Below are 21,706 nucleotides of genomic sequence, written 5' to 3' on the forward strand. Positions count from 1 at the left end.
GGCAGGGAATTAGGACCCATGTGATGCCCCAGCCCCCTTATTTGCGGTGTACTGAAAGTGCTTCTGGACTTGGCTGCGGGGCTGCCCCCTCTGCGTGAGGGCTGCCTATAAAAGGAACAGGATAAGCCAGGGGCTCCCTGCCTTCCATTTGCGCCCTTTCTATAATCCCTAAATGTGCGTCCAGCCGCTGCCTAGCCACTGGAGCCAGGTGTAAAGGGGGCTCTGTGAGATCTCCTGTGGCTTTCCTGAAAAGCCCCGCAGCCTGCCCCCACCCCCACCCCCCAGAGCCTTTCAGCCCTCCCTGCATATAAGAGCCACAAATAAGCTATGGGGCTTTGCCTTTGGGGACCTAGTAAGCAAGCCAAGTTCTGTGTTCTGAGCAAGCATCAGGTTGAATGGTTAGAACAAAGTCCGCCCGGGAGGGGAGGCTCCTCCATTCTCTCTTCTTGGCTCTGCCAGTCACATTTTTCCTTTTCTTTTTAAGGGTCTGCTCTGAATTATTCTTTTTTTTTTTTTTTTTCAGTTTCCCCCCTGGACCACTCTGAATTATTCTTATACAAAATAGTGCCTCTCAAATCCTTAAAAGAATGATCTTTAGAAAACACAGAGATCAAGTCACTGCCCCTTAATGCCCCCTGGTACTCCCACTGTACTCCTCGAAGGAGCCCCAAGCTCTGTGCATGCCTCCTGGGCCCTGCCCTGCAGTCACTGGCCCCGGGAGTGCACTTCTAGAATCTTCGGGGAAGAGCTTTTTCTCATTTAATTCGGGTATTTGTGGAGCATTTGTGCATCTTGCTCAATACTGTTCTGGGCCCTGGGTACTCCACAGCAAGACAAAAGTCCCTCTCCTCACAGAGCTAACATTCCAGGAAGGGAAACAGACACTAAACAGGCCAACAAGTAAATAAATGCCCCAGGGGGAAGCACGGAGGAGGATTGGGCAAGCCAGTGAAGTGATTTACAAAGATGTGAGAAATCCGGGGAGGGCAAGAGGGAATTTAGGGAAGTGCAGAGGTCCTTAGGAAGGACCTTCCCCGCCTGTCCCAGGACAATAAGGAGGCCAGCATGTCTGGAGCAAGAGGGAGGGTGGGGTGAGACATCTCAGTCTCTTAGGCCCTTTTAATCCAAGGAAGGACTTGGAGTCTTCTTGGGAGCTAGATTCTGCAGTCTATTTGGGGCAGAAGAGTGATACCATCTGGCTTAGGTTTTTAAAGGATTATTGTTATGCTGAACTACAGAATTACTTAAAACACACACAAACAACAAGGAACTTCTCTGGCATAGAGACTAGACAAAGCCAGGGCCCAGGAGTAGGGAGCCCAGTTGGTAGAAGGGGTTGTGCTTCCTTGGGGAAGAGGTGGCTTGGGCCATGGCAAAGGGGTGGAGTGAGTAAGTCATGGGATCTTATGGTCCAAGCACAGCCAGTTATCTGGGCGTCATTCAGCATAACAAATTAAGGGTGTATGAGTGGGTGAGCCTTCTGACTCTCCAGGATGCTTCTGCCCTGGGATTTGTGTGAGTGTGGCTGCTCTGTTCAGTGCTTTAGGTCAAGGAAAATACTTTCTTGCCACCCTGCCAAGACCTTTTGCCTGTCTGTCAGTCACTCCTGGCCCTCAGTGGGCATCCCAGGTGCCCCGGCCAACAGAATGTAAAGCCCAATCGCTTCTCTTTGATGGGTCTCATAGCTGTGTGCACAGTGGAACCACCCACCACATTTCTCTGGTGAGGGATGAATGATCAGTGTTTGTGTTAAGAAAGGTGCTAGATGGGGAGCCAGGAGACCTGAGTGCAAGACTTGGCTGTCCCACCACTCCCTGGCCCCCAGTTCCCCACCTCTAAAAGGTGGACATTGAATTAAGTGGTCTCCACCACCCATTCCAGACCTGATAGTCATTGTTTCCAAGATGAGCAGCAGAAAGTACCCCAAAATCTAAGCGCCACTACAGTGCTCCTCAAATTTACAGACACAATGAAAATGAATCACCAGGAAAAGGAAATGTAGCAACCATGTCAATGACTATGGCAGTGTCCAAAAGTGGGCTCCAATTCCCAGATTGATGTCCGCCCAGCCCATAATACACCATCTTACACCGGCTGCCTACCTGCCGAGCACAGAGGGTGACCCTCCTCTGTAATTAAGCATGGTGCTTTTAAACATAGACCCGGTTCACTTTCTGAATGTGTGAGATTCTGGACAAGTTCACACTTGTTCTGTGCTTCCATTATCTTATCCGTAAAATGGGGACAATTGTGGTAGGTTGTGAGGATGAAGTTCATATGTATATGGAGTGCTTGGAAGAATGCTGGCAGAAGCTAAGTTGCTGAACTCTAAGGTATGTCCATCTGGGGGGCTGCAGTTAATTAGGGGAAGGAGAGGGATGAGTGTGCTAAGGGACGCCTTTACCCTATCTGTGCAGCCAGGCGGTGTTTGTGGAAGACTGTTGATAACTAGCAAGGTCCAGGCGGCTGGTCCTGCCTGCGGGAAGCTCATGAATTTGAGTTGTTTTTAAGGCCATCTGCCCCTACCTGCTGTCTCTTCAGAGTCTCTATGTACCTGTAAACCTATGTACTTTTCAACCTAGATGTTGGAAAATGCAAGGGCAGCTAGTCCAGCTCCCCACGTGCTGGGTGAATCTCCTTTCTGTTGAAACATCCCATGGTTGGCTGTGGAACATCTTCTTGAGGCCCCTTGGTGATGGGGTCCTTGCTGCCTTAGCAGACAGGTGGCTCTGCAGGGCAGGGGCTCTCCAGGTACCTCCTGTCCCCACCCGGGGCTTCTGGGCACTGCCCTCTGCCCCTGGGGATGCCCACGAAGCCAGTGAGTGGATGAACAAGGCAATTGTTGGTTTAAAATTATTTTATGAAGAATAATTTCCAACTTACAGATCATATTTAGAATAAAATAACAAGTGCGTACCCAGCTGTAAGAGGGCCTAGCATTTACTAACTTACTTTTAACAAATCAAACATGACAGTTAAAGCCCCCTCTGCCCAGGGCATCATTGGTCAACTCTGCTTGTTGGAAAGGCCCTCCCTGTGACATCCCCTCCTGGGTCCTCATTCTGCCCTTTGCAGCCCTGCAACACGTCTGCTCACACACACCAGCCAGCTCTCTGTGATCTGTGACCATGAAGTATACATTTTATCTCTGTGGTGCTCACTGTCACATGGAGGCTTCTGTATCCTCAGTGTTCCATAGTAACCAGCTGCCCTCTGGAGCCCATGAGCGCCAAGCTGATGATCCACCCAGAGCTTGGGAAGGAACGCAATCCTAAAGACACTTGCCGCCTCGATCCATATCAGCTCCATGCGGGTGAGGAAGTCTGAGTTTTTCCTGAGGGCAGGCCATTATGAGATTTTAAGCAGCAGAGCACAATCATGTTGATGCTTTGCTGATCTCATTCTGCAACCAGATGCCTGGAGTCAAGTGGCCAGGAAACGCTGGGGCAGTGAGAGCCAGTCTGAGGGCCTTTTACTGTCTTATAGCTGAATGGCAGGAGACCACCCCCCACCCTACCCCACCCTCCCCAGACCTGGTGACTTACTGGGTGTGATAGTGGAGAGAAAGGCAATGTCAAAGCTTTCCATCAAAGACTGGAAGCCTGGTCCTTTTCCCTGTTCCAGTGGTCCCTATGGATTTCAGAAACTGGAGGGAGCTGTTGTTTGTGGCTTTGAGGGAAAGACAGCACCCAAACCAGGGCACCTCAGGGTTCTGCCAGGCAAAACCCACTGGTGTGGGTGTGAGTTGCAAGGAGCAGCCCACGCTGGGGGGTTGCTATAGCCTCCCGGGTCACAGTGGTGTGCAGTGTATGTGGTGAAGGCCAAAGGGCAAAAACTGGGAGGGCCAGGTGCCTTCTCCCACCAGAAAGGGTGGAAGGACGTCAGATCTATCTGCTAAGAGCCCCAAGAGAGAGGAAGGGCTAAGAAGGTTTGCACAGAGGATCTCAGACAGGGGCTCACACAGATGCCAATGTCTAGTGCCGGCTGGGAAAGCCGCACTAATGTCCACTGCCATCTGTGCCAGCTCACGGCTGCCCACCCCACACTGGTCCTGCTATTTCTTTCACCTAGGACTGCTGTGGTGTGGGCATGGGCTCCTGCTGTGGCAAGTGAAGGTCGCAGAGGACAGGCACAGGCACACGAAGTCACGGGACCGTCCAGCTGTCTGCCTGCGGCTTCTCCTACTTGGGAGGTGCATTTTGGCTCCTGCTTCCCTGGTCTACATGAATGCATCCGGGAAGGTGGTTTGACCTTCTCCTGTCCCTGCCTAGGGCTTAGTTCTTTCAGAAAAGGACACTGGGGGTGGAGTCGGGGAATGTCTTGGGTAGAGAAGGACCAGGATGGTCAAGGGTGAGCTGCAGCCAGATGTGCCACCTCCTGCTTGTAACTTTGTGAAGTGATGGAACTGCTGCTGTATGTTTCATCCTTTTGGCACTACCCTGACACCCTTTCCAGGCTTCCATTTCTTGAGCAGCACGTAGCCTGCTGATGGGGAACTAGTCACCCAGTTCCGCATCTCAGCCCTGCTTGCCGCTCACTGCTTGGGCTCAGGAAGGTACCTGGCCTTTCTGTGACTTAGATTCCTCAAGTCTGAAGTGGGTTAATAGTACCTTCTTCATAGGATTGTCATGAGCATTACATGGTCAGTTGGTATAAAGCACTTAGATATGTGTCAATTATCTATTGCTATATAGCAGAGTACCATAAAACATAGTGCTTGAAAATAGCAGATATAGCCTTGAGATATTTTGTGCAAGAATCTGCAGTTTGGTGGTGCCCAGTAGAGGGGCTTATTTTTCTGCCACGCAATGTCAGTTTGGACACTTGGCTAGGGCTACAAGATCTGATTTTGAGATGGTTCATTTACCTGACTGGCAGGTTGCAGGCTGTTGGCAGGGGGCTCAGCTGGGCTGTGGACAGGGGGCTTTCCTTCTTCTCCACAGGCCTCTCCACCACACAACATGGTGGCTGTTCCATGAGCAAGGATCCCACTAGAAAAAGGTGATGGTGCCCTTATGATCTAGCCTCAGAAGTCATTAGCATTATGTCCTCCATCCTACATTGGTCAAGATAGGCACAAAGGCTCACTGGTTTCAAGAGGGAGACATGGGCTTTGCCTGTTTGTGGGGAAGCAGAAGGGTTCTAGAAGAGCACATAGAATGAAAGATCATGCTGTGACTATATTTGGAAAATAAAATCTGCCACAGCTTAGGTTTTGGCATGTAGTAAGCCTCAATAAATGTTTATTACTACTAGTTTAAAACCATTGTCAGAGGTGCCTCGGTGGCTCAGTTGGTTGGGTGTCTGCCTTTAGCTCAGGTCATGGTCCTGGGGTCCTGGGATCGAACCCTGCATCAGGCTCCCTATTCAGTGGGGAGTCTGCTTCTCCCTCTGCCTCTGCCACTCTCCCTGTTTGTTCTTTCTCTCTTTCATTCTCAACTAAATAAATAAAATCTTTAAAAAAAAAAAAAAAAAAAAGACCATAGTCAGCTGTGCTTCTCCCCAGATTCCTCTTTCTTAGAAGGTGGTAGTATAGTATAGGATAGTGGTTAAATGCATCTGCTCTGGAGCCAGGCTGCCTGGGGTCAAATCTTAGCTTTGCCCTGTAGAGCCGGGTAACCTTGGTTGAATTGCTTAACCTCCTCCTGCTGTAGCATTTATGATAGTACATACCTCTTGGGATTATAAGGATTACATCAGCATGGAGTACAAACACAGAGCCTGTGAGTAGTGTTAACTCCTTTCATATGGGCTTCATTGGTGCAGTCCCTTCCAGAAAGATTCTCCTAGCACATATTCTCCTAGTTACACATCCTAGCAATGGAGATGAAGCTCAAGCCAGAGTAGGTTTGTGAACTGGAAGTCCCTGTATTTCCAGAAGCCTCAAGGTTGGGAGGGGAGAGAGTAAAGTATACTGTTTTAAGATTCTTATCCTATGCATGAAGTGGCATGATGCCACTTGAAAGTGGACTGTGGTAAATTAAAAATGTATAAAATGTATCCTGTAAACCCTAAAGCAACCTCTAAGTAACAAAAGAAAGCATTGCAGTTAAGCCAACAAAGGAGATAAAATAGAATCATAATAAATATTCAGTGATCCAAAAGAAGGCAGAAAAAGAGAACAAAGAACAGATGGGACAACTATAAAAAAATAGCAAGATGGTATATTTAAACCTAACCATATCAATAATTACATTAAATGTGAGTAATCTAAATACTCCAATTAAAAGGCAGAGATTTTCAGATTGGGGTGGGGAAGCAAGATCAAACTATGCTGCCTCTAAGAAACACAGTTTAAATATAAAGAACTAAGAGATTAAAAGTAAAAGAATGGAAAAAAACACTCTAATCACTAATCTAAAGAAATAATTAAAAGTTGGAGTAAATATGTTAACAATAGGTAAAGACTTGTGTATATTTAGAGAACACATGTATGTATGTATATATAAAATAACTCTCAAAATTCAAAAATAAGAAAATTACCCAAAAAAGAAAACAAATGAAAGATTTGAAAATGCTTCAACTAAAACATACAGATGACATATAGGCATATGGAAAGATGATCAATATTATTAGTCCTAATGCAAATTAAAAGCATTGAGATTGAGATGCCTGGGTAGTTCAGTGGTTGAGCATCTTCCTTCAGTTCAGGGTATGACCTCGGGGTCCTGGGATCGAGTCCCACATCAGGCTCCCTGCAGGGAGCTTGCTTCTCCCTCTGTCTATGTCTCTGCCTCTCTATGTGTGTCTTTCATTAATAAATAAATAACAGCTTTAAAATAAATAAATAAAAGCATTGAGATTAAAACAATGCAATACTATCCCACAGTATTTAGAATGGTCAGGATTAAGAAGGCTGAGTGTGTCAGGTGTGGTTGAGTGTATGGAGGAATGAGGACTCTCCTGCACTGCAAGTGGTAATATAAAATGGGTACAGTCTTTGGAAAACAGTCTGACAGTTTCTTAAAAAGTTAAACGTATGATCTAGTGATTTCACCCCTAGGTATTTACCCCAAAGAAATGAAAGCATGTGTCCATACAAAGCGTGTACATGCATGTTCCTAGCAGCTTTATTTGAAACAGCCCCAAACTGGAAGCAGTCTCAGTGTCCATCAGCAGGTGAGGGGATGAACTGTGGCACATCTGTACAATGGTATGCTACTCAGCCAAAAAAAATCCAAAATGAGCTATCGAATCACCATTACAACATGGATGATTTTCGAAGTACTCACGCTGAGGGAGAGAAGCCAAACAAAAAAAGAACACATGCTCTGTGATTCCATCTGTATAAACTTCTGAGATGCAGATTCATCTAATAGCGACAGGGCGTAGATCAGGGATTGTCTGGGTGTGGATGGGTGGGCATGGATGTATGATCTTCATTGTAGTGATGGTTTCACAAGTGTGTGCATATATCAGAACATATCAAATTGTGCATTTTACTGTGTGTCAAATTTATCTAAATAAAATTATTCTTAAAAGTAGGTGAAGAAGAGCTTTGCAAGATCCTGCTGCCCCTGGCTGGCAGTTCAAGCTTAGAAGGACCAGTTATGACCCTGCAGCCATAGGAACTCTGCCTATTTTCTCCCCTTTACTATTTGGTGGTGAGCTTTACATATTTGCTTCCTGCCACCTCTGCATGTCTCCTTATTCAAACATGTTTCATTCATCTTCCTGTAGGTGGATCAGTTTGAGTGTAAATTGTGGGCAACGAGATTCTCATCCTAGATGATGATAAATCTTCCCAATAAATTAACAAGTTGAAAGTCATTTCTTGGTGCCTTTGTTTACCATGTATCAGTAGACATGCTTGAGTGTTGTGACAAACCCAGTTTAAACAAGCCTAAGTATAAAAGGATCTTTATAGGCTCAGATATTGGTGGTGGATATGAGGCACAGTTCAATCTTAGGGCTGGAACTAATGTTATCTCTGTGATTCTTTTGTTCTCTGTTGGCTTCCTTCTCAGGGAGGCTTCCCTCATGTGGTGGTGCCAGAGGCAGCCACCAGCCAGTAACAGGGAAAGAGCCCCACCTTCCTGAGTGGTCTAGGAAAAGGTCCGAGTTCAGCCATCATTGGCTGGGCTTGGGATAGTACCCCTGCCTGGACCAATCCCTGTCCAGGGGAATGAGGTGCTTTTATTGCACCTGCCCTGGAGACAGGGGTAGAGTCAGCCAGAGACAAAGAAGGTGGGGTGGGGAGAATAAGGAGAGGATGTTCTCCAAAGGCAGATGGGGTCAGTATTACTGGAAGTAAAGAGGCATGGGTGTCAGCAGGGAAAAACAACAGATGAGCCTACATCAGGGAGCAAATCCAATTATTTTTATGTTTTAACCAAGTAGGATTTAACATACTTCCAAAAGTCAAAAGTGTACAAAAGAGGGTGGCTCAGTTGGTTAAGTGTCCGGCTCTTGATTTAGGCTCAGGTCATGATCTCAGGGTCCTGGGATTGAGCCCTGCATGGGCTCTACACTCAGTGGGAAGTCTGCTGGAGATTCTCTTTCTCTCTCTGCCCCTCCTCTTGCTCTTTTTCTCTAAAATAAATGATTTTTTAAAAAAGATTTTATCTATTTATTCATGAGAAACACAGAGAGAGAGAGACAGAGACACAGGCAGAGGGAGAAGCAGGTTCCCCGTGGGGAGCCCGATGTGGGACTCAAACTCTGGACCCTGGGATCACACTCTGGGCTGAAGGCAGATACTCAATTGCTGAGCCACCCAGATGTCCCAAATAAATTAATTTTTAAGAAGTATACAGAAAGATCACTTTGAGTAACACTTTAATGCTGGCCCCCCACCCCTTGTAAGGAAATTTATCCTTCTTGTTTCATAGATATCTGTATGTTTTCTTTTTTCCTCCCTTTTTCTTTTTTACACAAAAGATAGCATATTATATGTGCTCCTTGAACTAGGTTTTTTCATTTAACAAGAGAATGAAAAGCATTTTTAATTAGCCATGCTAATTCCTGCTATTATTACATGGGATGGGGCATTGACTTGTAGATAATGGGACATACAGGTGAGCTTACGAGCCCTTTCTTCTGGTGAATGGTGTTTTTATCCTCTTGAGCCTACACTGTAAATGAATCACTCTCCTCTTCTTATGCAGATGGAGGCAGCTATGCTGTCCAGGACTCCCAGACCTCCAGCCTCGGCTTGGGGGGTGAGAGTCCCCCATCAAGCCCCACGGGACACAACTGGGAGATCAATTATCAAGAGGCAGCAATCTACCTCCAGGTGAGCATCTCTGATCAGGATCTGTTTTGGGTGCCTGTTGGCCAAGTAGGGTTCCCAGGGTAACCTACATCCCCAGAAATTCAGTTCAGGCTTTGGTTCCCATCTCTGCTCTGTGTGTGTGAGTGAGCTTTGCGTCTGTAAGATGGGGATAACCAACCTGATCATGCCCAGACAGGGAGGGCGATGTGTATGGGCTTTTTTGTGACCCCCACCCAAGATGGGTCCTACCTGACCCTGAGTCTCCCTGAGTCTATCCACTTGACCTTCTCTGGCCTGATCCACCTTCTCAAGGGCACACTGGCAGTCAGTTCTCAAGGGAGGAGTTCTTTAAATACGTAATGCTGTAGTAGGGCTTTGTCAGCCTGGTATGGGAACTTAGACACCTTTATTCCTTTCCTGTTAATTTGCTGTGCTGCTTTCATGTTTGTTGTTTCTTACTTGGTTCTTGTTTTTTCTTTTCCTCTCTCTGTTTCTTTCAATTAAAAATTTTTTTCCTTCTTTTTTTAAAATATTTTATTTATTTATTCATGAGAGACACACACAGAGAGGCAAAGACATAGGCAGAGGGAGAAGCAGGCTCCTTGTGGGGAGCCCAGTGCAGGACTCGATTTGAGGACCCTGGGATGATGACCTGAGCTGAAGGTAGACGCTCAACCACTGAGCTACCCAGGTGCCCCCCAAAATACTTTCTTTATAGAAGTAATACATACTCATTGCAGTAAGTTTAGGGGCTGTGGAAAAAAAACATTCACTTAAGTCACTGCCAACATTCTTAAAGAACAATACATAGGTTTTATGTGTTTTGTAAAGTAGTTTTAAAGTCACGTGGTATCTACGGTTGTATGGTCTTTTTTCTCATAGTGTGTAACAGAAGCTCTTTTTATGTTATTATAACTCCTATAAACAAATTTTAATGACTTTATATCTGGTAAATGTATCCTAATTTATTTAAACCTATCCTGATAAGGCTGGATATTTCCCCTTTTACTGCTTCCCTTATTGTATGTTATGTGTTTCCCTATTATAAATTATAATCCAATGACAGTCTATGCAGAGAGTTATTTCTCTCTGTCACTTTAATATCCAAGATTATTTTATTAGAAAAGCCTCTAGAAAGTGGAATTACCAGATGGATGGAATCAACATTTTTAGGGCCCTTGATGTACAGTTCTCGAGTGCTCTCCAAAGGGGATATTGCCTCTTAGCTGCCCGTCTCACTGTCTGTGGCATTGCCACTTTAATTGCCACTATAAGATTTCCATCTCTTGTGCACATGAGGTTTAGGCATGGACATGGAATCTTTCTTAAATTCACTCGAATAATAATTTTCCGTAATCTTTTCTCTTTGAAGCAGCTCTCATACTGCACGTATGTGTTTTCTTTTTTCTTTTTCTTCTTTTTTTATTGGAGTTCATTTTGCCAACATACAGTATATCATCCAGGGCTCATCCCGTCAAGTGCCCTCCTCAGTGCCCATCACCCAGTCAGCCCAACCCCCTGCCCACCTCCCCTTCCACTGCCCCTTGTTCGTTTCCCAGAGTTAGGAGTCTCTCATGTTCTGTCTCCCTCTCTGATATTTCCCACTCATTTTCTTCTCCTTTCCCCTTTATTCCCTTTCACTATTTTTTATATTCCCCAAATGAATGAGACCATATAATGTTTGTCCTTCTCTGACTGATTTATTTCACTCAGTATAATACCCTCCAGCTCCATCCACACTGAAGCAAATGGTGGGTATTTGTCATTTCTAACGGCTGAGTAATATTCCATCGTATACATAAACCACATCTTCTTTATCCATTCATCTTTCGATGGACACCGAGGCTCCTTCCACAGTTTGGCTATTGTGGACATTGCTGCTAGAAACATCGGGGTGCAGGTGTCCTGGCGTTTCATTGCATCTGAATCTTTGGGGTAAATCCCTAACAGTGCAATTGCTGGGTCGTAGGGCAGGTCTATTTTTAACTCTTTGAGGAACCTCCACACAGTTTTCCAGAGTGGCTGCACCAGCTCACATTCCCACTAACAGTGCAAGAGGGTTCCCCTTTCTGCACATCCTCTCCAACATTTGTTGTTTCCTGTCTTGTTAATTTTCCCCATTCTCCTGGGTGTGAGGTGGGATCTCATTGTGGTTTTGATTTGTATTTCTCTGATGGCCAGTGATGCAGAGTATTTTCTCATGTGCTTGTTGGCCATGTTGATGTCTTCTCTGTGAAATTTCTGTTCATGTCTTTTGCCCATTTCATGATTGGATTGTTTGTTTCTTTGGTGTTGAGTTTAATAAGTTCTTTATATTCTTGGAAACTAGCCCTTTATCTGATATGTCATTTGCAAATATCTTCTCCCATTCTGTAGGTTGTCTTTTAGTTTTGTTGACTGTTTCTTTTGCTGTGCAGAAGCTTTTTATCTTGATTAGGTCCCAATAGTTCATTTTTGCTTTTGTTTCCCTTGCCTTCATAGATGTATCTTGCAAGAAGTTGCTGTGGCCAAGTTCAAAAAGGGTGTTGCCTGTGTTCACCTCTAGGATTTTGATGGATTCTTGTCTCACATTTAGATCTTTCATCCATTTTGAGTTTATCTTTGTGTGTGGTGTAAGAGAGTGGTCTAGTTTCATTCTTCTGCGTGTGGATGTCCAATTTTCCCAGCACCATTTATTGAAGAGACTGTCTTTTTACCAGTGGAGAGTCTGTCCTGCTTTGTCGAATATTAGTTGACCATAGAGTTGAGGGGCCATTTCTAGGTTCTCTATTCTGTTCCATTGATCTATGTGTCTGTTTTTGTGCCAGTACCACACTGTCTTGATGATCACAGCTTTGTAGTACAACCTGAAATCTGGCATTGTGATGCCCCCGGTTCTGGTTTTCTTTTCTAATATTCCCCTGGCTATTTGGGGTCTTTTCTGATTCCACACAATGTTTTGTTATTTCTTTTGAAAGACTTCATTACATTTGGATATTTATTTGGTAGTCATTCACTTGTCTTTCTGCTGCTCATGTTTTATGCAGCCTCACATGAGTTGTACCCCTCAGCAGATGCATTCTGATCCAGGTTAAGGCAATAGAAATGTTTTGGGGACATTTTGGTGAGCTCAGGCGTGTCTGTTGATGATCTGGCAGGGTCCCCCAGGGTCTCCCTGTGCACCGTCATCTTCTTCAAGGTTGACTAAGATGCTGCAGAAGAGTATGGGGTGGGTCAAAAATCAGAGTTAGGATGGCCTAGGAGACTTCAGAAATTTGGTAATTCTTTCTCTCCTTAAGAGAGTGAGCAACCCCCACCAAGGTAGTTTGATCGTCTCCCATTTACAGACTAGCTGCTGACACTCAGAGGGGCTAAAGGAGTCCAAGGCCAACCAGCTAGTAAGTTACAGAGTGTGGATTTAACCAGGTCTGGCTCGGGGCACCTCGTTGGCTCAGTGGTTGAGCGTCTGCCTTTGGCTCAGGTTGTGACCCCAGGGTCCTGAGATCGAGTCCCGCATCAGGCTCCCCACAGGGAGCCTGCTTCTCCCTCTGCCTCTCTCTCTGTGTCTCTCACGAATAAATAAAATCTTAAAAACAAAAACAAAAACAAAAACCGCAAAACAACCATGTCCAGCTCACTTCCAAAGGATGCTCTTTCTTCTGTACTTTGTGGCTTCGTTTCCAAACCTGACTACATGTATCCATTTGAAAATGAGCTGTGTGGTTGTGGAAAAAGAGCTACAGAACTGCAGATGTAGTAGGATAATTTTCATATAGCGTTTATATATATATATGTATATACCCATACACACATAAGTAGGTTCATACACACATATAGTAACATATACATATGTGTGCATGCACAGATCCCCACTCACATCTGGAAAGTAGTTCACCTAAGTGTTAAAGGTGATTATCTTTGGCTGATGGAATTTTTACTGCCATATAATCCTGTGTGTTATTTGAATTATTTTACCAACAATGCTTTGTTTGTTTGTTTGTTTTAAAGATATTATTTATTTATTCATGAGAGACACACAGAGAGGCAGAGACGTAGGCAGAGAGAGAAGCAGGCTCCATGCAGGGAGCCCAATGTGGGACCCGATCCCGGGACCACAGGATCATGACCTGAGCCACAGGCAGGTGCTTAACTGCTGATCCACCCAAGTGTCCCACAATGCATCATTAAAAGAAATAATAAAAAAAGAAAAGCAGAACTCAGATGCCTGTGAACAATAATCATGGCTGTTTCTGGGGGGTAGGGTGTAGGTGGTGTCACACATGGTCTTCTTTTTCATGCTCTGTGGCTGAGCTGTAGCATGGCCCCCGAACCAGGTGGCTGGTGTACTCTGGTAACTGACTCCTTGCTGCTTTGAGATACCTGGTATCTGTGGTTTCCTCTCTTCCCAAATTTTACCTATTGATTCACACACCCTTGAGAGCCATGTACTCTGCTCTGCTCTGCAGTCCCAATGCCTCTGAGACAGACCTGGTTTCCTGGGTGGACTTCCACCCCAGGGAGCAGAGAGAACGAAGCTGGAAGTCACGTACAACTGGCCTGTCTTCTTATTTCTTGTAATCTAGTTCATGATCAGCAGTGAGGAAACAAGGCCAGTGTTCTCCTTGGGGTTTGGATGAGAATCCAGGGACACGAGTAATATTTCACTCTAGCCTTGGCGGTGGAGACCTTATCTTCTGTCTCTCCTGGCTATTCCACATCCCAGAGGTCAAACCTGAACCGCACCGCCCCCCACCCCCGTCAGTGGTTTCCTCTAGCCAGACCTTCATTCCTGGCTATTTATTGGAAGACATTACCTGAGAATTGCATTTTTAAGTTTTTAAATTTTATTTTAAGAAAGATTTTATTTATTTGAGAGAGAAAGAGAGAGAAGGAGCAGGGGGAGCAGGGAGGGAGAAGAGAACCTCCCCCTGAGCAGGGAGCCCGATACTCCCAGGGCTTCATCCCAGGACTCTCGGATCATGTCCTGAGCTAAATGCGGACACTTAACTGACTGAGCCACCCAGGCACCCTAGAAATGCATTTCTTAGTAATCTAAACCCAAAGTTTCTCAGGCCACTCCAGGTGTCCCCCCAGCCATGGAGGTGGTGGTAAAAACCACAGTCCTGCACAGATCACAGGACTGTGATTGACACTTGCTCAGCTTGCCCACTGTTTGATTCCTGGGGTGTTTCTTCCCTTTGTCTGGCTTGCCCCTGTTGAGTCTTTATTTTTTGTTAATGAGGGTAGTGATGTGTCTGGCTTCAGGAAAGTGACTCAACCAAAGCTACCCTGCAAACCACAGCTGAGGTCAGAGCTCCCCACCTCACAGCTATTGGGCAGTCCCCAGGCTGAGCCAGGGCCTGGGCACATGATCTCTTGCAGGAGTGGTTCATCCTACCAAGCATCCATTAAACACCTACTATGTGTACCAAGGTGAGACTTGACAAGCACCCCTTGCCTTTCCTGCTCTCTGAGACAGGCTTGGTGAGCTGGAGCCACCTCAGGGTGGCATGAGAGCCCACCAGGCTCAAGTGCTTGCCACATCACAGTGTGTCCCTCTGGGCCATAGTTCTTCTTCCTGCTGGCCTGTGGCTTGGGCAGGAATCACTGTGGTGTGTGTTCAACTCACCTCCCCGAAATAGGGTTTGAGCATGGGGAGGGTGGCCTTTGTTCCAGAAGAGCTGAATAGTTGGAATAGTTGAAAGTCTGACCTCATTCCAGGACGGGTGGAATGCTTCCAGAGGGCTCTAGGTCAGGAGACCTGTGTGTCCATTCTGGCTCTGCCACTCTCCCCTCCAGGAAATGAAGCTAATGGGAAGAGTCTATGCTGAGTGTTCATGCTGCTTCGAAGTGAATGAAGCTGGATCTCTCAAGTCAGCACTACTGATGTTTGGGGCCAGATAACTAACTCTTTGTTGTGGGGGCCTCTACTGTGTATTTTAGGATGGCTAGTGATATCCCTGGAATTTGCACACTAGTTGCCAGCACCACCCCCAGGTGTGATGAACAGATATCTCCAGGCCAGGTTGGGTGGGAGGAGGTGGAGGGGACAGCATTGAGAAGCGCTAAAGCAAGGCAATGTATGTAGAGCATTCCCAAGTAAATTTCCACTGTGAATTGGCTGCTGGGTGGGGTGCAGATGTGATGGAGCAGATGAGGTGGGGTGACCCTCATCCCTGTGCCCACCAATTCCAGGGAGGCAGTAAAGACTCCTCCCTGCAACCACCAGCACAAGAAGGCTGACCCTAATAGGGAGTATGGCCTTACAGTGTCATCTGCTCCTAGTCACAAGTGGACCATTCCCAGGGCTCTGTCACTTACTTATTCTCTGCATCAGCAGAGGCTAATTGCAAAACCAGGGTGTGGACCTAGATTGCCTGGCTCTGTAAGCTCAGGTGCTACTGAAGCTTGTATGCCTTGATTTTCTTATCTGTCAAATGGGATAATAAAAGCACCCATCTGAGAGGACTGTGATCAGGAATAAAAGAGTGTCTAGGATTCAGGTAAGAGGCTGAGCATGGTGCCTAGCCTGGTAGGCACTTGGTCAGGGCCAGCCTCTGTCCCATTATGTTGGAGCGCAGGAATCAGGGCAAGGCCTGTCATTTTGCAGGGGTTAGGAAATGAGGTGAAATAGTCAAAGTAAGAAGGGAAATATATATATATATTTATATATATTTATATGTATATAGAGTAAAGGTATTCTCAGGCTCCTTTTCTTCTCAATGTTAGTATCATTTATAATCATAGTAACAGGTGACATCTGCAGGGAGTCCACCATACACCAGACACTGTCCTAAATGTCTTGTGGGAGCTGTATGAGTAAGTGGACATGTTAGTCCATTGGTAGTTGACTAAGGCGAAGGAACTTTCTCAGCATTCTCCAGGGAGGAGTGGGGAAGCCAGGACTCAGCGGTGTTGGCTCCTCCCCAGACCACAGTTCTGAGAGCAAGAGTTTGGCTGCTAAGGGGCTCACATGTGTCACCTCTGTTTGTTCTCCGGACTATTCTTTGATTCTTCCAGGTTGTTTTTTAGGAAGAAGCAAGTCTCTTGAGCCCCATCAGTAGACTTGACAGGGGTGCAGTTTGGTGAAGATAATACTTTGGACCTTCCATCCTCCTCCATCTCTGGCCCGACTCCTTGCTCATCCACCAGGGCCTCCCCTTCCCCTCTGCCCCCCTCAGCACCTCGAGGTGAGTCATCCCGAGGCCTGTTTGCCCACACTGCTCTCATTTCCTCAGGAAGGCGAGAATAACGACAAGTTCTTCACCCACCCCAAGAACGCCAAAGCGCTGGCGGCCTACCTCTTCGCACACAACCACCTCTTCTACCTGATGGAGCTGTCCACAGCTCTGCTCCTATTGCTGCTGTCTCTGTGCGAGGCCCCTGCCGTCCCTGCGCTCCGGCTCGGCATTTACGTGAGTGTCTGCATGGCACACCCAATGGTGAACATTCTAGAAGGGCAGATACTATGAGCGGATTTAATACGAAGAGGCCCTGGGGGGTCATAAAGGCCTCAGGAGCAGCAGTGGATCGTCAGTCTGGCTTAGGGTCCCTGCTGGAATGAATGCACCCCCCGTCCCCACCCTCTGATTTGGCTCACTAGTAATTCCAGGAAGGAGTGCTGATTGCCTCACTTAGGGACCATGGGCCACATGTTGGCTCCAAGTAAGCAGTACATCTGATTAGCAGCACCACCCACCATCTCCAGGCTCAGGGGAAAGGTAGCTGGGTGTGACCACCAGTCGGGGAGACAGTGAGGCTGGTGATGCCACATCTCCTCCATACCCTTTGGTTGCAGGTCCATGCGACCCTGGAGCTGTTTGCCCTGATGGTGGTTGTGTTTGAACTCTGCATGAAATTGCGGTGGCTGGGCCTCCATACCTTCATCCGGCATAAACGGACCATGGTCAAGGTGATGTGTCCATTTCCGTATGGCATTTTCTTCCATTGTCACCTTCAAGCCTGTATTGTCAGTTTAATTCCACATCCCCCTTGGGCTGAGCCCTGTGTTCAGCAGTGTGACCCTGGAGCCCTGTCCTCACCAAATCTAAAAGCCTTGTCCAGATGTCATGATGATGCTGACAGGAGCCACTGTGATTTAGCATCTAGTGTGTGCCAAGCACTGGCACAACAGCCTTTGCGGGAGATGTGTTACTGTTCTCAGTTTACACCCTGCCAGCCAGATGAGAATGGGATCTAAATCCCAGAGGCTTGGGATTCAGACCCAGGCCTGTCTGGCCTCTAAGCCCATGCTGATCAGTAACTAGTAATCTACATACAGCTCCCTCTGTGCAGTGAGTAGGAATGTGGCAGGGCACACTTTGCTGTGTAGAAAGCACACACCCTTGTCCAGGAGAATGTGCCCAAGGAACGGCAGATAAGGATGCCCTGCGGACCTCAAGAGTGTGGGGAGAGCTAAAGGCAGAGGGTGGGCAGACGTGGCCGGACAAAGTGGCAGCTTCGCTCAGGGGGTACTGCTGGATGAGCTGCTGGGAGCTCTGCCTGTGGGTTTGTTCTCCTGGGGCTCCACATCTGTGCCTGTAGTCAGAGGGCTTGTCTCCAGGGGCTGCTTGATGTTGGGGGAGGCCTGAGAGAGATCTGGAGAGAAGGGAAGGGTCTCTCAAGGCCAGAGTGGGCAGGACCTGGCCAGCCCTCTGTTCAGGGTATTCGGGATGGGGGTGCTGATGGTGCTCTGTGCCTGTCCACCCCCAGACCTCCGTGCTGGTGGTGCAGTTCATCGAGGCCATCGTGGTGTTGGTACGGCAGACGTCCCACGTGCGTGTGACCCGGGCGCTGCGCTGCATTTTCCTGGTGGACTGTCGGTACTGCGGGGGCGTCCGGCGGTAAGGCCTGGGGGATGAGACAGTCGCTATTCTGGCCTGGTCTGGACCTCTGGGCCTGCGGGGCAGGACTCAGTGAGTCAAGTAGTGATAAGATCAGTCCTGCACACTGGGAAAATACAAGCACGCTCCCTTCCCTCGGCCACTCTGCCCACACGGAGTGGAAAGCAGTACTCCACTCAGATTCTGGTTTCCTGGCACCAGGCTGGGGCTCTTTCCCGTATTACCTGCAGCCTTCTGGGGCTGGCTTCTCTCTCTGAGCACATTATTTGCTCATGAAACATGGCAGCGGTGGCAGTTGAAAGCAGGCAGCTCCTCAAAGTCCAAGTGACTCAGCAGGCTACCACCCCGACTGAGGCAGGAGGCTGGACTCAGCCTGCCCACTGGCCTGGAGTTAAGCTTAGTTCTGAAGAATCCATCTGGAAAACCTCTTGGCTGAGGTACTGTTGATGAGAGCAGGCTAGTGGTTCATTCTTCAGGCCCATCCTCAAAGTTGGAAACAAGTGTCCGAAGAGTAGGTGGCCCCAAAATGTCTTCATGCATCCCACATCCCACTTGGGGAAGCTTTGTGCCCAAGGCCATGCACTTGGCCTTCTGCTTTTCCCTTCATTCCTTACAGGGGTCTGGCCTGTTTGAGCTCCACAAGCAGGAGGAGGGGCTGCCGGTGCCACACCTGCCCCGGGCCTCTCCAGCACCCCTGGAGTGCAAGTCCTCCGGGAAAACGCCAAGCGTGATGCCATAAATCAGGGTGCAGTGGGACTTAGCGTTGTGTGAACCAGGAGTTCCAGGCCCCCATCTCATCTGTGGAGTCCCAGACAGCACTCCCTTGGACCTCATCCTGCCTACCTCACCCCTTCCTGCCCTGCTTTCTCCCCAGCAACCTGCGGCAGATCTTCCAATCTCTGCCGCCCTTCATGGACATCCTCCTGCTGCTGCTCTTTTTCATGATCATTTTCGCCATCCTAGGTGAGTTTGCTGAGCCCCAGGGCCCTGGCAGTCTCTAAAACCAAGTTCACAGTTGAAGGAAAATTCACTTTGACAGTTTTAGAAGTCCAGGAAGGTTTTACAACTGGTTAAACACCCACGGCCTTCTATTCAGGGGATGAAGTATTAGGAAGCAAATGGAAGCCACCTCTGAATCTTTTCATGAGGTCCATTCCCTTTCCCCTCAGAGGTACCGCCTAACCTAGGCTTACCATGGGCATGTGTATCTTTGTAATTATACCTCCTATTTTCTTAAACCGCAAATAAATGCTGTTGCTTTGCATATTGAAAAAAATTTTTTTAATATTTATTTATTTGGGAGAGAGAGAGATAGCAAGGGAGAGGGAGAAAGCAGGGAGCCCAATGTGGGACTTGATCCCAGGACCCCAGGATCACACCCTGAGCCGAAGGCAGACACTCAGCCACTGAGCCACCCAGGTGCCCTCACTTGCTCCTGTTGACAGAATGTGTGTTCTGTAGAATGCCGCAGTCCCCACCACTCCCTAATGTTCTCCTTCTGCCTCCTGTGTTCGTTTACATCTACTTTGCAATCCTTTGACATCTGGGTTCGGGACCTGCTGTAACCCATTTTGTTTTCTGCCACCTCCTAGGCTTCTACTTGTTCTCCCCTAATCCTTCAGACCCTGTAAGTAATCTGTATTTGTCTGTTTCTTTAGTTGTTGCTGTTCCTTTTTTTTTTTTTTTTTTTTTTTGAGAGAGAATACATGCATGCATGGGGCGGGCAGGGTGGGGGCGGTACGCAGCAGTGGGAGAGAGAATCTTAAGCAAGCTCTCCATGCCAACGTGGGGCTTGATCCCACAACCCAGAGATCATGACCCGAGCCAAAATCAAGGGTCAGATGCTTAACCAACTAAGCCATCCAGGCGTCCCTCTCTCTTTATGTGGGCCTTTCCCCTCAGACATGGTGGCCGGCCTGACCCCTGGCCACATTAGGAAGGTCTCTCAGCATAATTTATGGCTCTGGAAAGCTCCGGTCACCCATACTTGAGCTGCTCCATTCCTTAAGCGCCAAGGGAATCCTCTTTCCTGCCCTTGAGAGTCCTGTTCCCAGCATCAGATCTGGAACAGATTTGGTGAAGGAGCAGTGGAGGGGAGCCAAGCCGGTGGTGCAGACTTGTGATTGTCTAGGAAAATAGTCCCAGTCCCCTCTGCCAGAAGCACAGAGTTCAGGAAGGAAGAGGCGGCTAGACTCCACATTTGCTCATTCCTCCATCCTCCATCAGGATTCCTTGGGAGGAGGGAGAGTTGGTGGGGGTAGGGGGGAGGAGGGTGGGGCCCTCTAGGTGGCCCATGGCGGCTTGTTCCTGAGGCCAATGCGTTCTTCTGCTTTCTTTCCCTACAGTACTTCAGCACGCTAGAGAACAGCATTGTCAGTCTGTTTGTCCTTCTGACCACAGCCAAGTGAGTGTGGGCTCTGCTAGGGCTTGGGACCTCTGCCAGTGCCCCAGAGTCTTCTCTTTTTAGCCAAGAATATTGCACCCCTGAGCACAGGCAGGTGCCAAGGGATTGGGGGTGGCCCGATGAGCTCGAAGCCCATAGATAGAGACAAGGGGAAGGTGGAAAAGAGAGATATCCTCTGGGAAGATGGAGAAAGGGAGAGAGCAGATGCGGGGTCCTGCGGTAATGCTCTGCAAATCCAGTTTCCCAGATGTGATGATGCCCTCCTACTCCCGGAATCCCTGGTCCTGTGTCTTCTTCATCGTCTACCTCTCCATCGAGCTGTACTTCATCATGAACCTGGTGAGTGAGCATGCATTGCGCCCTGTTGGAACTTCCATCCCAACCAGCACAGCCCTGGGCACCCAAGGCAGGGAGAAGTAGGGGCTGCTCTTGGCCTCCTTTGAGGAAGGGGTCCCAGGCTGTGGTCAAGTGTGGCATGGTGGCAGGTGCCCTATTGGGACTTGATTTCAGCTGGTTACTGGTGGTAGCAGCCTCCCTGGGTAGTACTTGTGTTGCCATTAGCTCTAGAGCTAGCCTGTTAGGTCACGCTATCCTGGGACCTTTTGTTCTCCTCCAAATGTGTGTCATAATAATTATAAAAGCTGGTTGGGGCTCCCAGATAACTTAGTCAGTTGAGCGACCAACTCATGATTTCAGCTTAGGTCATTATCATGGGGTTGTGAGATTGAGCCCTACATCGAGGGTGTGCTGGGTGTGTAGCCTGCTTGGATTCTCTCTCCCACCCCTGCCACACCCCACTCACACACACGAACACTCTCTCTCAAAATAAGTGAATAAATAAAATAACTATAAAAGCTGGCATTAATGAGGCTATTAGCAGGCACTGGGCCAAGTGCTTTATATATGAGGATAAATGATTTATCACAAAAACTCTGGAGCTACCGTTATGATTCTCAACTTATAGATGAGAAAACTGAGGACCAGACTGGCAGAGTGATTTGCCTATAGTTGCACAGCTCAGGGTGGCCAGGTGAGCTGGTCTGATTCTAGAGCTCAGCTCTTAACCGCTCGGACCTACTGCACCCATGTGTCTGTTTCCACTCCATTGATTGGGAACCATTAGAAAATCCATTACAGGATACATTCTGCTAAGGAGAACATAAAGTCCCTGGGCACACTGGTAATTTTGAAGGTGTTTGCAGAGGCCTAGCTGGCTGCAGGGATGTTCCTACCATCAGCAGATTGCCCCAAAGATAAAGCCATTAG

At 47.7% G+C, this 21,706-nt stretch overlaps 1 protein-coding gene across 3 annotated transcripts in view; it reads left to right on the top strand.

Moving 5' to 3' along the window:
* The window catches only part of TPCN1 (two pore segment channel 1), a 62,348-nt gene that overhangs the window by 21,470 nt on the left and 19,172 nt on the right, over window positions 1-21,706 (top strand). For all 3 annotated transcript variants that reach the window (XM_038575169.1, XM_038575170.1, XM_038575171.1), the window contains 8 exons: window positions 9,108-9,235; window positions 16,432-16,608; window positions 16,992-17,105; window positions 17,906-18,036; window positions 18,911-18,999; window positions 19,629-19,663; window positions 20,382-20,440; window positions 20,680-20,779. In XM_038575169.1, the coding sequence (XP_038431097.1) occupies window positions 9,108-9,235; window positions 16,432-16,608; window positions 16,992-17,105; window positions 17,906-18,036; window positions 18,911-18,999; window positions 19,629-19,663; window positions 20,382-20,440; window positions 20,680-20,779 (833 nt within the window). The remainder of the gene's footprint in view (window positions 1-9,107; window positions 9,236-16,431; window positions 16,609-16,991; window positions 17,106-17,905; window positions 18,037-18,910; window positions 19,000-19,628; window positions 19,664-20,381; window positions 20,441-20,679; window positions 20,780-21,706) is intronic.

Source organism: Canis lupus, chromosome 26 (genome assembly GCF_011100685.1).
Source record: "Canis lupus familiaris isolate Mischka breed German Shepherd chromosome 26, alternate assembly UU_Cfam_GSD_1.0, whole genome shotgun sequence".
NCBI lineage: Eukaryota > Metazoa > Chordata > Mammalia > Carnivora > Canidae > Canis > Canis lupus.